This window comes from Larus michahellis, chromosome 3 (genome assembly GCF_964199755.1).
Source record: "Larus michahellis chromosome 3, bLarMic1.1, whole genome shotgun sequence".
Taxonomy (NCBI): domain Eukaryota; kingdom Metazoa; phylum Chordata; class Aves; order Charadriiformes; family Laridae; genus Larus; species Larus michahellis.
This window is the reverse complement of record NC_133898.1, coordinates 63020038-63033915: the sequence shown is the minus strand read 5'-3', so window position 1 is coordinate 63033915 and position 13878 is coordinate 63020038. Positions and strand designations below refer to the sequence as shown.

Sequence of the window (13878 nt, the reverse complement as noted above, 5' to 3'; positions counted from 1 at the left end):
TTTTAGTTTACCTGGAACTTAACTTGTAATGAACAACCTCATGGGATAGTTAACATGGATACTCAATGCAAAACAAAGAGATACTCACGAAAGTAATATTCCTTAAGTGTACCTTAAAGACAGGAAGTATCAAACAGTGGACAGTGAAACTGCCTACAAAATATTTACCTGTTGGCCTTGAGGACTCTGTAAAATCTGTGCAACAGCAGCAAGGGTATCTGTATTAGCAATCTGAGATACCCAAGGATCAGGTAAACTCTGCACCACATTGGCTGGAGTAACTGGAGTCACAGGCGTTCCTAAAGAAGAGAAAATCCAATATGCCAAAATATTTTAACATACAGAATTAGAAACAGTGTTAGAGAAGGAAAAAAAACCCTCTGCTGTTATTAAATACTGAGAAAGCACTGTATGAACATCAATTTAAACCATTTTTCTGACACACACATAGAGCACACGGAAATAACACAGGTTCACAGCAACATTCCTCAAGTAGCAGGATTACTCTGTGTAAGTGTAGTTCATAGCTCTTTCCACTATTGACCTACGGAGACTGCTAACAAAAACACTGATGAATGCAAAATAAACAGGTTTCACACAGTAATCCAAACCATTCAGTGGAACAAATTATACTTGTTAGCAGTCTACTCAGAAACATGTGTTAGTCTGGAACTTACTGGACTTGCACTTTATGCCCAGGAGGAACCTTATGGATTCTACTAAAAAATTCAACCTGCAGCAGCTGGATTCATGTGGATTGCTCATTTTATCATTTTTTCCTCAAGAGGAACACTGAGACTAAATCAGCAATCTGATAATTAGTTTCATGCCACAATCCAGAAGAATCCTCCATCCCTGCAAATACTCCCGCTTTTAGCTCAGAAGTAGTGATATGCCAATGAATGCTAAATGTAAATGACTATACTACTGTTTTAAAAGACAATTTGCATCAGAATTTTAAAAAGCATTAGAGTAAAGCTACGATTTCAACAGTTTAAAGTAATCAAAGTAATGAAAATAAAAAATATTGAGCTAGAAGATGCAGTAAGTCCAATCTAAGAGCTGGAACTTTCACATATTTACAGACACCAATGAAGAATAAGGTGGATCTGTCCATCTCGCGTCTTTCCAGCAGGGGATTGGCAAAAGGTGGGTGACAAAAGCAGGCCCATATGTGCCAAAAAAACATTTTCTACATGTAAAATCCCAACTTTGAATGAAAAAGTCTTCACAAAGCAAAAGAAGTTGAAAAGCCAGTTTCCTGCCATCTACCTACTAAGTAATGAAGATGCTTAGAGCACAAAATGATCAAGTCTGCATGTACAATAACAGCATTTGGTAAATAGGGACATAATCCACGAGCAGTTTTTTTGCCCACATGATTCTCCAGCACAATTTGTGGCCCACATACTTCAGATTTGAAGGGGAGGGAAGTATGTCATTAGCTGCAGCTTATATCATTAATGTGTGGGTTTTTTCCCCTCGAAATCATTGTCTGTTGGCCAGCAAAAGTAAAGGAACACTATCTGACATTATCTGGCAAGCTCAATCCTATAGATAGCAAAAAAGATACTGATGTATTCTCTTTCATTTCTCTCAATCATGACACCACTGATTATCAAAAACTGTAGTAAGTGCTGTGTTGGGTTAACTCTGTCAGTGATGCACTGTTTTGACTTTGGAGTGCAAAACTAGGTCTTAATGTTACTCAATAGGAAAATATTTGTAATATACACTTGGAAAGTAAACACAACAAGCTGCCTCTTGTTTTAGCTGTTTCCCTGATCTAGCTGCTGCCTATAATGTATTTTTTTCTAGCATTCATTTGACTTGTCCAAAGGAAACCAGTGAGATTTTTCATCATGTTAAAAACCAATACGCCAAAGTTGACACAAGTGTTTTGATTCAAAGTATGATTTTAACCTGGTCTTGTTTACCTGGTGTATTGTTGCTCATAGCAGCTGTAGTGCTGGGCAAGACAGGGGTCACAACTGGAGGAGGAATTCCTGCTGCCATATCCAAGAGAGGCTGAATAATTTCACTCTTGAACACGTTATTCTTCTGCCATAAATTCAGCACTCGAACAATTTTACTCTAAAATGAAGAAAGGATAACAGAAGACCCGAGTCATGCTTATCTTTCTTGTTATTATCAATTACAGAATTCTTAACTAGCAAGGTCAATCTGTCTAGATTGAAGCACCTTTAGGTTTACAAACGGGAAGAAACATTAGAACAGTTATACTGGGTCACACCAGAGATGTCCAAGCTACGAACCTGAGGCTGACCCTAGGCAACAGTGAAGTCACACTATGCACATAGTGATGGTCTTCTCTCAACAGAATATTAAATACATTAAAACAAAACAAATGCATCTGGCTTTTTGTACCTTTACTCTTGGAAGACGGTATGGAAGGAAAATTATTTTAAGGAAGCATTTTAAAGCATTACTAATAATTTACACAAGGAATTATTAGTCTCCTAAACTTTTATAGTCAACATGTATGAATGCAATTCTTATTTACCTATGAACCCAAATTATTTATGTCCACTGAAAAATGGGCATATACTAACAACACTGCTAAATACTTTTATTAGAAAAGTAGCTCAATATTTTGCAAGCTCTCTTGATGAAGTGAGGAATTTAAACAGGAATGCAATTCGCTGCCTGTTGAAATTACACAGCAATATTAAATAATGTGGATAAAGGGGAAGGAGAAATCCAAATTAAAGACTTCATATAATCCTGTTAGATGTAACTAATTTTTCAGTTTGCATTTCTATTTCACTGTTTCGATCTGCTCCCAAATGTTTTATTTTCTAAGCTTGATTTCTATCAAAAGGCAAGATTTTGCTTTATTTTGAAAACTTGGACAGAAATACCTGATAGAAAAAGACACCTGCTTATTTGACAAAAGTATTATACAGAGCAGAAACTTCTTCACAGGATCTTGTGTTTGCTGTCACAAAGATGGTATAATTATTTAAATTCTATACAACATGAACATAGAGTACTTAACCACAGCATTTGAACCAAAATAGTCTGTTTGCCCAAGACTCCAAGAGGATACTTTACTTTAGTAGAGTGCTGAATTTTCACTGCATGTAAGACATAATTTAGAGTTTCTTTAAAGAAATTTCCGAAGGTTTCCATTCAGAATTGCAGTATGTTAGCCTTTCTTCTTCAAAAGTTTGTTTTATAAGGCAGCCCTTGCCAAGTCCATCAGAGGCTCTAACTTTCCTCTTCTATCCAGAACAGGAATGTAAAACTATTTCTGTGCCTCAGTACCTATCTCCCCCTTGCACTTTCCACGGATGAGCCAGGTGAAGAAATCCGTGGCGGGTTTATTATTACTTTAAATGAAATGCTACTGTACTTCTGCTTGATTTTAAAACAAAACAAAACCCACATTTGCTCATATAAAGATATTGATTGTGTTTCTCCATTATGCCCTTTAATCAGATTAAACATCAAAACACAAGAAAACAGGTACATACCTTGGTATCCCTGACAGCACAATTTTTTGCTGGGTCAAATATATGGTACCTACTTTCACAGGACAAAGACTTTCCTGTAATACTGAATCCATATGCAACACTTCAGATTGCAAAATACATTTTCCCTAACTGAGGTGACAAACATGCTAGAAATGAACCTGATAGGAGCTTTACAGACCACAAAGAGACTATGTTTTTTACTATCCCTCTTCATACCAAACACCTCTAATGCGTACATTAGTTGCCATGCATTGAAATATCACAGGATAACAAGCACTATTTCTTACCCTACAATAAACTTACTGCATTTTTTTTAAAGCCGGACACTAACTGAGTACTTGAGTCCATCCTTGTGCCAGCTCTCCTTCTCCAAAAAGTCAGGCTATTTCTGTGTTAGTATATTTCCCAGAGTAGTAAGCTAAATGATTATGCAAAACAACCTAATACTGCTCAAGGAATACAATTAAACAAAGAAAAAAATAAGTTAACTATCATGCCTATATATACATAAAACACTGTGGAATAGAAGCAGCACAAGTTGCTCATGCAGATAACCTAAAACCAGACTGGAAAAATGTCATTTAACATAGTTAACCTGTTCAGCAGCACCTCAGAACTCAGCTGCAGAAGAGAAGACAGACATCCATAGCAGAGTTTTTCCAACCACTTAAAATGTGCAGATCCTGACATATTTTCCCACAGAGGTCCTAACTCCTCTAAAAAGGCAGGAATCCTAAGACAGCTACAGGAGATCTGCAGTGGCTGAACTTGCCTTAATCGCCTTCCATGGATGCCTTGGGTTTTCAGATCTTTGGTTGAAAAATACAGCTATGGGAATGCATGTGACTATTCAAAGAATAACCTGTCCTTCTCTTCCTGCGGTGTCCTGCCTCACTTACTACTTCACTTAATGACTCTCTTACACAAATTTATGTGGAGATAAAGACCTTAGCATTTCCCATCTTTTTGAAATTTTTCAATTCAATAAGAAACTCTAGCTATTGTAGGATCAGTGACAAACATGAAGGGAGTTAAACTGCCTGCACTCTCTGCTATTTCCAGCCAACCTATTATAAAGATAATTTGGTAGTGATCTTGACTGCTGTGGTCCAAGAGAACAGCTGAACTACTGGGTCAAACTATTCAAGTTAGGCCTTATTAGGCCTGTCAAAGACAGACAGACAAACAACTTTTAAGATTCTTTGCTCTTTTTCTATTGCTTTTTCAGTCCAAAACACACTAGTTTGTACTTAAGTTATTACTACCAAGAAAGATATTTATTCTTTGACACCATACAAAACCTGCTTGCTCATCTACGTGCTGAAGAAGGGAAGACAATAAAAGACCGACTACAACTCCCTGTCCTACCACATGCCTGCTTCATTTTTTCCCATCAAAATACATTAATCAAAATCCATACAGTTTTCCTGAAAGCCTTTCCAAAAGTCTAACTCATCTAATTGGACATGTCTTCCCCCATCCCTACATTCATACAAGCAAAATTAAATACATACATATAAATGTGTAAGTCTATAATTAGGTCCACTATAGCAAGTGCAAAGTGAGACCAAAATCTTTATTCTTCATAGATAACATACTGAAGATTGTTTTAATTAGAAAAATCTGTAAGTGGTTTACCTTGTCATCCCCAGGACATCGGTACAAATTCTGGAAAGTGCTGATGATGTTATTGCTGAATCTTGGAGCAAACACATCCTTTTCTTGTCCGAACTGATGCCGGGACTGCCTCACAATGGAGTCAATGACATACAGACCAGGTACCTTGTATTCTGGTTTGCACTACAAAGAATGATAGTTTAAAAAATGCATATGTGAAAATAACAAAAACCACTAATGGCAGAGTAAATACAAACAGTCCTCTCTAATTTTTAAATAGGTCAAAGTATTACTAAAATGTTCTCTATTTAATAAATTGACCTGAAAAATGAAATTATCACGAAAAAGCTAACCTTTAATGTTCAAAATATCACATCTGTATGTATTCTGCAAATACGTAAATGGTTTAAAATCAACTTCCTACCACTAAAAAAATAACTTTTTAGATTCTAGCTATTAAAAATTAGCACATGAACCACATATCCTTTTTAAATGCACACTTTATTTTACATCATTGTAATTAGTGCGTGGTATATCCTCACCCTGCCAGAACAAAAACATATTTATGTGAACATCTCTTTAGTTGAGAATATAGCAGTGATCCTTATTTTAGAATTCTGGAAAACTTGCGTAATTTACAAACAACGTGGCATTTATAAAGCATGTCTGCTAACTACAATACTAATTACTTAGATAATTTTACTTACTTAACAACTAAAAACTGCAACCAGTTTTAAGACAGAATGAAAAGTGGTACAGAAATACAATGAAATCATCACCAGAATATACTGTGACATAGATTCACTTCATGAATATTGGTTGTACACACTTATCACGCAAGGTACTATGGAAAACACAGGAAAGTACACCCATGCCCTCTCTGGTTCAGGTAACCTATAAACATATTATGCAACACTCTAAATTCATAATCTCTAATACAGTGCCAAACAAACTCCTCAGACTATTAATTTTATTGTAGCTTAGACACAAACTTCCTGTTTTGAAAAGTGCTGATTTGCTAACATTTGCAGCCTTGATGAAGCATTTATTTAGGCCCTAAACATGGTTCAGTGTTTTTAAGTACAGCATTCTTTATTTTTAAGAATGTGTGTGGCATCCTTTTAAGAATAAACGTACATGATTAAGCTTACAAAATTAAAATCTAATTGGATATAATACACTGTTTTCAGAGAAGCACTTCAATGTATTGCGGCTACTGAAATTTTAGCTACATTATTACAAAAAACAAGAGTATTCTGCATACAGAATAGACAGGTATGCAACTTTTCACAATATTCAAATTAATAAAATCCACAGATATCTAATAAGAAAACTCAGCAAGTATGTTAGGTGAAGTATTTAAAACCATGGAGCATACAGAATGCAAAAAATGATAATTAATATAATAATACAGATGGTTAAAAAAATACAATAAAATACAAGTAAAAAAATTAAATAAAGAATAATTACAACGGCAGCAGTGAGGCTGTGCATCCCTGATCTCAGATGAGAGAGCTTTTACAGAACAAATACTCACTTCTTTTCTGAGTGAGTCTCAGCAATAAAATAATTTGATTACTCAAAGAAACTATTCAAGTCTTGTTCTCACAGTGGAATACCCTTATATGCGTGAAACGTGGGCATTTGACACCTAAAGTGATGTTTTGCCACAAGTCAAGAAAAACAACAATATACCAGTGAGTTAAGCATCACAAAACAAAGAATGTCACAGGCAACTATTTTACCTGAAGTTTCCTTAACCTCATGTGATTAATTTTGGAGAAAGGAAATATTGTAGTCGTAAAGAATCAACAGTAAACTAATTGAGATGGCACTGACATTACTCCGGACAAGCATATGGCAGATTTTAACAGAAGATTCAGTAGTCTTGAGCTTCACCTTGAAGTGATTGCTTCCAGAAAAATAATCCAATTATCTTTCAAACACACAACTCAAGTCCATAAATATCAAATGGCTAGCTTTCATCTGCTTATCTCCAATTCTACTAAAATAAGACCTTGCTATTTGATGTTATCAGTAATTTGCGTGTTTCACTAAATCATTCATGAAATACTGAAAAACACACGAAGCCCACCAAAGGGAAACATCTAATCCAGAGTGATCATTAACAAGGTTATCAATTACAACATATATCTGCCTCATCTAACCAGCAATGAACAGTGCAGAACTCCCTTATCAAGTAGTACTGAGCAGTGAACACAAATGTGTGAAGATAACCCATACTCTTATCAGAGCCACAGCAACTAAAAAGCACTATTTGGAACTCAGGCAATTTCAGATTAATTTCAGGACATGAAACTGCAAAATGCTACTGAACAGAGATGGATAAGATGTACACCTGATCTCATCCTCCTATGTCCACCTGTAGAATTAAAGAGGGATAAGAGGACTGTGATCCCTTTTCTTAGAGGTGGAGGAAGTCAAAGGTGATGCCCCAAAAGACAACTACTTCTCAAAACACTAGCAGTGATGGTAAAGTATACTACTAGTCTTCACTACCGCCACGAAACATACCTATGGCACATTTTCCACATAGAACTGATGTTCTAGTACCTAAATAATTCACTCATGAACTGTTCTGAGATAGTTAAAAGCACCAGGCTGAAGCTGAACCTTGTTTACACTGTCTAACCACTGTCAAAAGGCACTGCAGCATACACTGGGCACCAAAGAACAAAAGGTAATGAGGAGGATAGGTTACTGACAGAGAGCAATCTAGACTGCTTCTTGAAAATGGAAAACAGAAGAAAAATTGCATCCAACATTGCAATATTAACAGACTAATTTCTCTAACTTGTTTGTCAAAAGTAAGAAGAACGCAATTTACTCCTATTTACAAAAGGAGAAGAAATTCAGTACCAAAATGATCGACTCAACAATCAGGTACAATGCAGACAAGGAGGAAAGACTCACAAATTGGAATCCCTGCATTTCCAACTAAAAGTAAAATGCAGTTTTACCCAAGAATAAGTAACTGCTGCAAAAAAACCCCATAATGCAATAAAATACTTCATTATTCAGAATCTTTAAATTTATATTGCATCTTCCCAAAAAGTAGTACCGGTCTAGCTATGTAAGTTGTTGGGTTTTTTTAATTGCTAGCAGGAACCACCAACTGAAATGCTGCATCTCCTGCTACACAAAAGATGAGACTGAATGCTCATCTTCCCTTGGCAGAAAAGCAAATGCAACTGTCACTCGCCAAACCACTGTCAATTCTTTTGCTGTGAGCTGTTCAAAAGGGCTACACTGACAGCCTCTTTTAACATTAAATTAATACATATAGAAGTAGTCCTAAAACAGTATCCACAGTCATTCAGATCAAACTATATCACAACTATAAAATGAGGTCAAAGTATTTGTCTTTCTGTGACATGGGTTACAATCAGTTACTGATTACTAGCAGAAACTGAATGTGACCAAAAGCTGAAACAGATTAATGTATGACAATAATGTTAATCCATACGTGTATGTAAAACTCAATGGTTTTCAATATTCTGTAATCCAAGGCGAGGAAATTTTTCTCAGTGATAACACAAAATACCCATGACTGACTTACCTTTTGAATGAATTTCTCAACACTCTGTACAACGTGCTTGTAGAACTGGAAAATAAAATAATATTTCAATTGAGGAGAAAACCTGAAGATATGTATACTTGATATCATGAAATAGATAAGAGAAAGAGAATAATATAATTGTTCCTTCAAAGGAAATGGTTATTTCATTGTACATGACTAAAGATGTTAGCCTAATGTTACTACAGGTAGCACTTCTCTGTATTTCATTTATTTTCTAAGCATTCACTTTAAAAACCTAAAAACATGAGTACAGGAAGACCTTATAGCATCTACTGAATACTTTTTCTTTAAAACTGGCCCATTTTTTGTTTTGGGTTTTTTTTTTTTTAAATCTCATGTATCATCACAATGGTTCTGTATCAACTCAGTAACTGCTATACAAAATTAAATGTCGTTATTGAAATGATGAGTGTAAGCAAGATTTCCAAGTTAAATACATGATAAAACGTTTTGGTATCATTTAATTCTTTAATTTATAGAACCATTTACTACTTGTTTAAGTTCAATACAAGTTTTTATTATTTTCATTATATTGCAACACATAGACTTTAATTTATTTAGACTTCTCTTATTGAAGAAAGCTGGTGAATTTCACTTTTCTGTCATCAAATTATTCCCTCTCTGAATTACACAAAATACCACTATGGATTTCATTATCTGAAAACGTATCTACATTCTTAGCAGAGCGATGTAGGTATGAAGAGCATAAGTTCATGGCTTTTTTGCTTTTATCCTATCTCTCTTTTTCACCTCTCCAGCTTTTACTGAGTTTCCATTTGTTTCAATGCTTAACACTAACGGCATACTTCTTTCCTTCATCATTTTTCTGTGCTGTTTTCTGCTGCTCCATTGCTGTTTGGCAATTAATTTTACTTTGTGGCAAGAAAAGTCTTTAATTAGTGAACTAATGCTAAAATATAAGAACAATTTGTATCCAAGCAACATAAAAAATCGAATCTATGAACAACACCCATGAAAGGGTATGCTAGGAATTTATAAAAATGAAATAAAATGTAATCAATTACATTGATCCAAAGGCACACATATCTTACATTTTTTTGGCGGGGGGGGAAGGGTGAAAACGGGAATGGTATTTTTATATTCATTCATCTGTTCTGAGGCAATGTCCTTTTTAAACGGAGGAAAAAACCCTGTCTTTCAGATCTGACTGAGTCAAGTTGATATAATTCTTTCTCACATATGACAACCAGCAAATGAAAGTCACACAACAAGGTAAGCCTTCTGCTGCACTCCTGAAAATCCCATCACTGCCACATTTGATCATAACTTGGAAATTGTACAAGGGAGGTGGAAAGTTGTGAGGCAAGTTCTTTAAGCTATTTGGTTATTTCGACACAGATGAGAAGTGGAAAGGAAGTCAAAAGAAGCTAGACAATTTCTTACCTTTATAGCCTTGATTGCTGCCTTGGTGATCTGTGTCATTTTAGCTTTAGAAATGGGTGGCTTATAATCATTTAGCGAGTACAACTGCCAAAAAAAAAAAGTTATCAGAAATATATTCTGGAGTTGTAAACAATATAAGAAAAAATAAAAACCCACAATAAAATATACTGCAAGATCAAAAATGCTTAAAAGATAACAGATTTTTCTTTGCAATGGTCACTATATACCTAGTTTTATTAGTACTAAATACAGCAGAAACCTGCAGGTGAAGTTACAAAGGAAATACATACAATATGCAAATACAGTAGCTTTCGTCAAGTTTTTCTTTCTAAGGCAAAAAAAAAATATACTTGACTAGCTTTATGGAAGCATAACAGAAGCTTAACCAAATACTTACTATATTCATCATCATATGCTTGCTGAATCAAATCGTTTTATTTTCCATTAAACAAAAAAATCCAGCCCAGTGGGAATAAGCATGTAGCAATTTTGTTACTGAAAACAGCAGACTTGAAAAAAGTATACACGTCCTTGGTTCACTGTCTTAACTCAGAGAAACAATGTATCAGAAGTATTACAAATGCTTAAGCAGAAATCCAGCTGGGTTCTCAATTCTAAACACAGCTTTGTATCTTCATTACTATCTAACCACCAGAACTGCCACAGTACACAGGTAGCAGAGTTTTGCAACATTTTTCTCCCCGGATGCAGTAATAACTCTATTCTTTTTTACTAAGTACATACATCTCTTAGCAGAAGCAATCCAGCATGACAGATATTAATGAGAAATTTGCTACACAGTGAAAACGGTACATGAAATAACTTCATAGCTATGACTGATAGGTGGTAATTGGAAACAACTCCTTCCTTCACACTGAACCAGGACTACATTGTCCAAGGCTATTTACTTGCTGTGAAAACCTGATTATTCACAATATATGGCTTTGAACAAAATGCTGCTCTTTTCTTCTTCAATCCTAGGTGTTAACTGACAAGGGACTGTCCAGTATTTGCTGCTTTCATACGTAAGAATCACAGAATCATAGAATCATTTAGGTTGGAAAAGACCCTTGGGATCATCGAGTCCAACCATCAACCCCACTCTACAAAGTTCTCCCCTACACCATATCCCCTAACACCACATCTAAACGAGTCTTAAACACATCCAGGAATGGTGACTCCACCACCTCCCTGGGCAGCCTATTCCAGTGTCTGACCACTCTTTCTGTGAAGAATTTTTTCCTAATGTCCAGCCTAAACCTACCCTGCTGCAGCTTGAACCCCTTCCCTCTTTTTCTATCACTAATTACCTGTGAGAAGAGACCAGCACCAACCTCTCTACAGTGTCCTTTCAAGTAGTTTAAGAGAGTGACGAGGTCTCCCCTCAGCCTCCTCTTCCTCAAACTAAACAGTCCCAGCTCCTTCAATCACTCCTCATAAGATTTATTCTCCAGGCCCTTCACCAGCTTCGTTGCCCTCCTCTGCACTCGCTCCAGCACCTCGATATCTCTCTCGTATTGAGGTGCCCAGAACTGGACACAATACTCAAGGTGTGGCCTCACCAGTGCTGAGTACAGGGGGACAATCACCTCCCTACTTCTGCTGATCACACTATTTCTAATACAAGCCAGGATGCCATTGGCTTCTTGGCCACCTTGGCACACTGCTGGCTCATGTTCAGCCCCTTGTCAATTAGAACCCCCAGGTTCTTTTCTGCCAGGCAGCTCTCCAGCCACACTTCCCCAAGCCTGTGGCGATGAATGGGGTTGTTGTGGCCCAAGTGCAGGACCCGGCGCTTGGCCTTGTTGAAGCACATTCCATTCGCATCGGTCCAATCTATCCAAGTCTCTCTGTAGAGCCTCCCTATCCTCATGTAGATCAACGCTCCCGCTTAGCTTCATATCATCTGCAAACTTGCTGATGATACACTCTATGTCCTTATCAAGGTCATCAATAAAGATGTTAAACAGAAATGGTCCCAACACTGAGCCCTGAGGGACACCACTTGTGACTGGCCGCCAGCTGGATTTAACTCCATTGACCACCACCCTTTGGGACCACCCATCCAGCCAGTGCTTGATCCAGCATATTGTATGCTCATCCAGACCATGAGCTGCCAGTTTTTCCATGAGAATTCTATGGGGGACAGTGTCAAATGCTTTTCGAAAGTCTAGGTAGACAATGTCCACAGCCTTTCCCTCATCCGATAATTGGGTCATCTTGTCATAGAAGACAACCAGATACAAAATGTCAAATGAGTTATAAGGATATTCTTGACTTAACTTACACTGTATTTTGTTTACGACACACGTTTAGTACCACACTAGCTCAAAAATAGAGCCCTGATAATGGGAATGACCATCATAGACAATTTTTTATTTCCTCCCTAAAGACAGGAAGAATTGGAGTCTTTCCATAAAATGGTCATTGAAACAGAAACAGAGCCAAAAGATCCCTCTCCTCTCCTGCTACACACCCTGAGCAATTCAATATATTGAACTAGATTAATATCCATACTGATATTAACAATATCTTTAAATTGCCGAGATTTATTCAACTTTTGGCAAACCACTAGCTCAGAAAACATAATTCAGAATTGTTTACATTTAACAAAGTAAACTGTAACAGTAAACAGGATCACACAGTGGAAAGGATTAGACAATCTTAAATACAGGTCATGCTCCTCAAGTTGGTTATAATCATTTATCGCTCTGAAGCTAACAAGATATTCTTCAGTATTCTTTGAGTTTCCAAGAGACAGGGATTTCTTCTCCCTGCAAACATGAGATGCTTTTTTTCTATCCTTTCCTGACAAAAACAGTTTTAACTAAAATTTTGTATAGCTGTCAAGACAAACTGAAAAAATTGGTTTGTCCAGGCATAAGTATCTGTCTTCTCAGCTTAAAAGTATTTCCATTAAAACAGTGAAATTATAACCAGTTAACAGCTAGACAGGCACTTTTAAAACAACCGTTACTACTTCACACTAACACTAATACTAATTGCTGTTGCAAAATACTCTGAATTACTTACGTGCTTCTTATACAACAAAAAGCAATACATTTCTAGAATTCAAATATAGAAATGTGCTTCACCACCGCAGGGGGAAGGGAGAAAAGAGGCAGAAAATCAAGAGACTCAAATCAGTTTCTTCTCTGTTTTATACTCATAGTTCAGTGCTCAACTTCCAGCTACTCACAGGTGATTTACCAGACTCTGGGTCACTCATCCTAGCTATTGACTTGGCTGGATGATGGACAACTGCAGCTAAACTACTTCTGGGGCCACTACAGTGGCAGAAACGTTTTGCTTACATTCAGGCAGTGCCTTAGCAGAATCAGTTTGGGTATTCCTGGTCAGGACTCTCAATGCCCAAAATCCTAGTAAAAACAATTCACAAATATGTAAGCAAATATGAAATCAACCTAAATTCAAGAAGCCACCTTGCCAATCTGAAAACAGTCCCAGCAGAGATAGGAACAGCAGCTCCTCCACCTATGACACACACAGCCATAAGGAGTCAGAACCGCTGACTCATCAGCTTTGAAATGATCAAGGAAAAAAAGGGGATGGAGCAGTTCAAAACACCAAGAAAGCCACAACACGGTGCTGGGAAACATGGAAGAGTTGCACACAACTGATTCTGAAACATCAGCTGTGTGCAGCCAGGTATTTTAGTAGTACACTCCGGAATATGCCAAAAAACAACGGGACACCATGGGTTGTTGCTGGCATCCCATTTATTCCAGGTAGCAGAGT

At 36.7% G+C, this 13878-nt stretch overlaps 1 protein-coding gene across 5 annotated transcripts in view; it reads right to left on the bottom strand.

The window, feature by feature from the left end:
* SCAF8 (SR-related CTD associated factor 8) overlaps positions 1 to 13878 on the bottom strand; it is a 172461-nt gene that overhangs the window by 136376 nt on the left and 22207 nt on the right. For all 5 annotated transcript variants that reach the window (XM_074580467.1, XM_074580468.1, XM_074580466.1 and 2 more), the window contains exons 2-6: positions 10120 to 10203; positions 8695 to 8739; positions 5136 to 5297; positions 1938 to 2094; positions 169 to 299 (exon numbers count right to left, since the gene is read on the bottom strand). In XM_074580467.1, coding sequence (XP_074436568.1) covers positions 169 to 299; positions 1938 to 2094; positions 5136 to 5297; positions 8695 to 8739; positions 10120 to 10203 — 579 coding nt within the window. The remainder of the gene's footprint in view (positions 1 to 168; positions 300 to 1937; positions 2095 to 5135; positions 5298 to 8694; positions 8740 to 10119; positions 10204 to 13878) is intronic.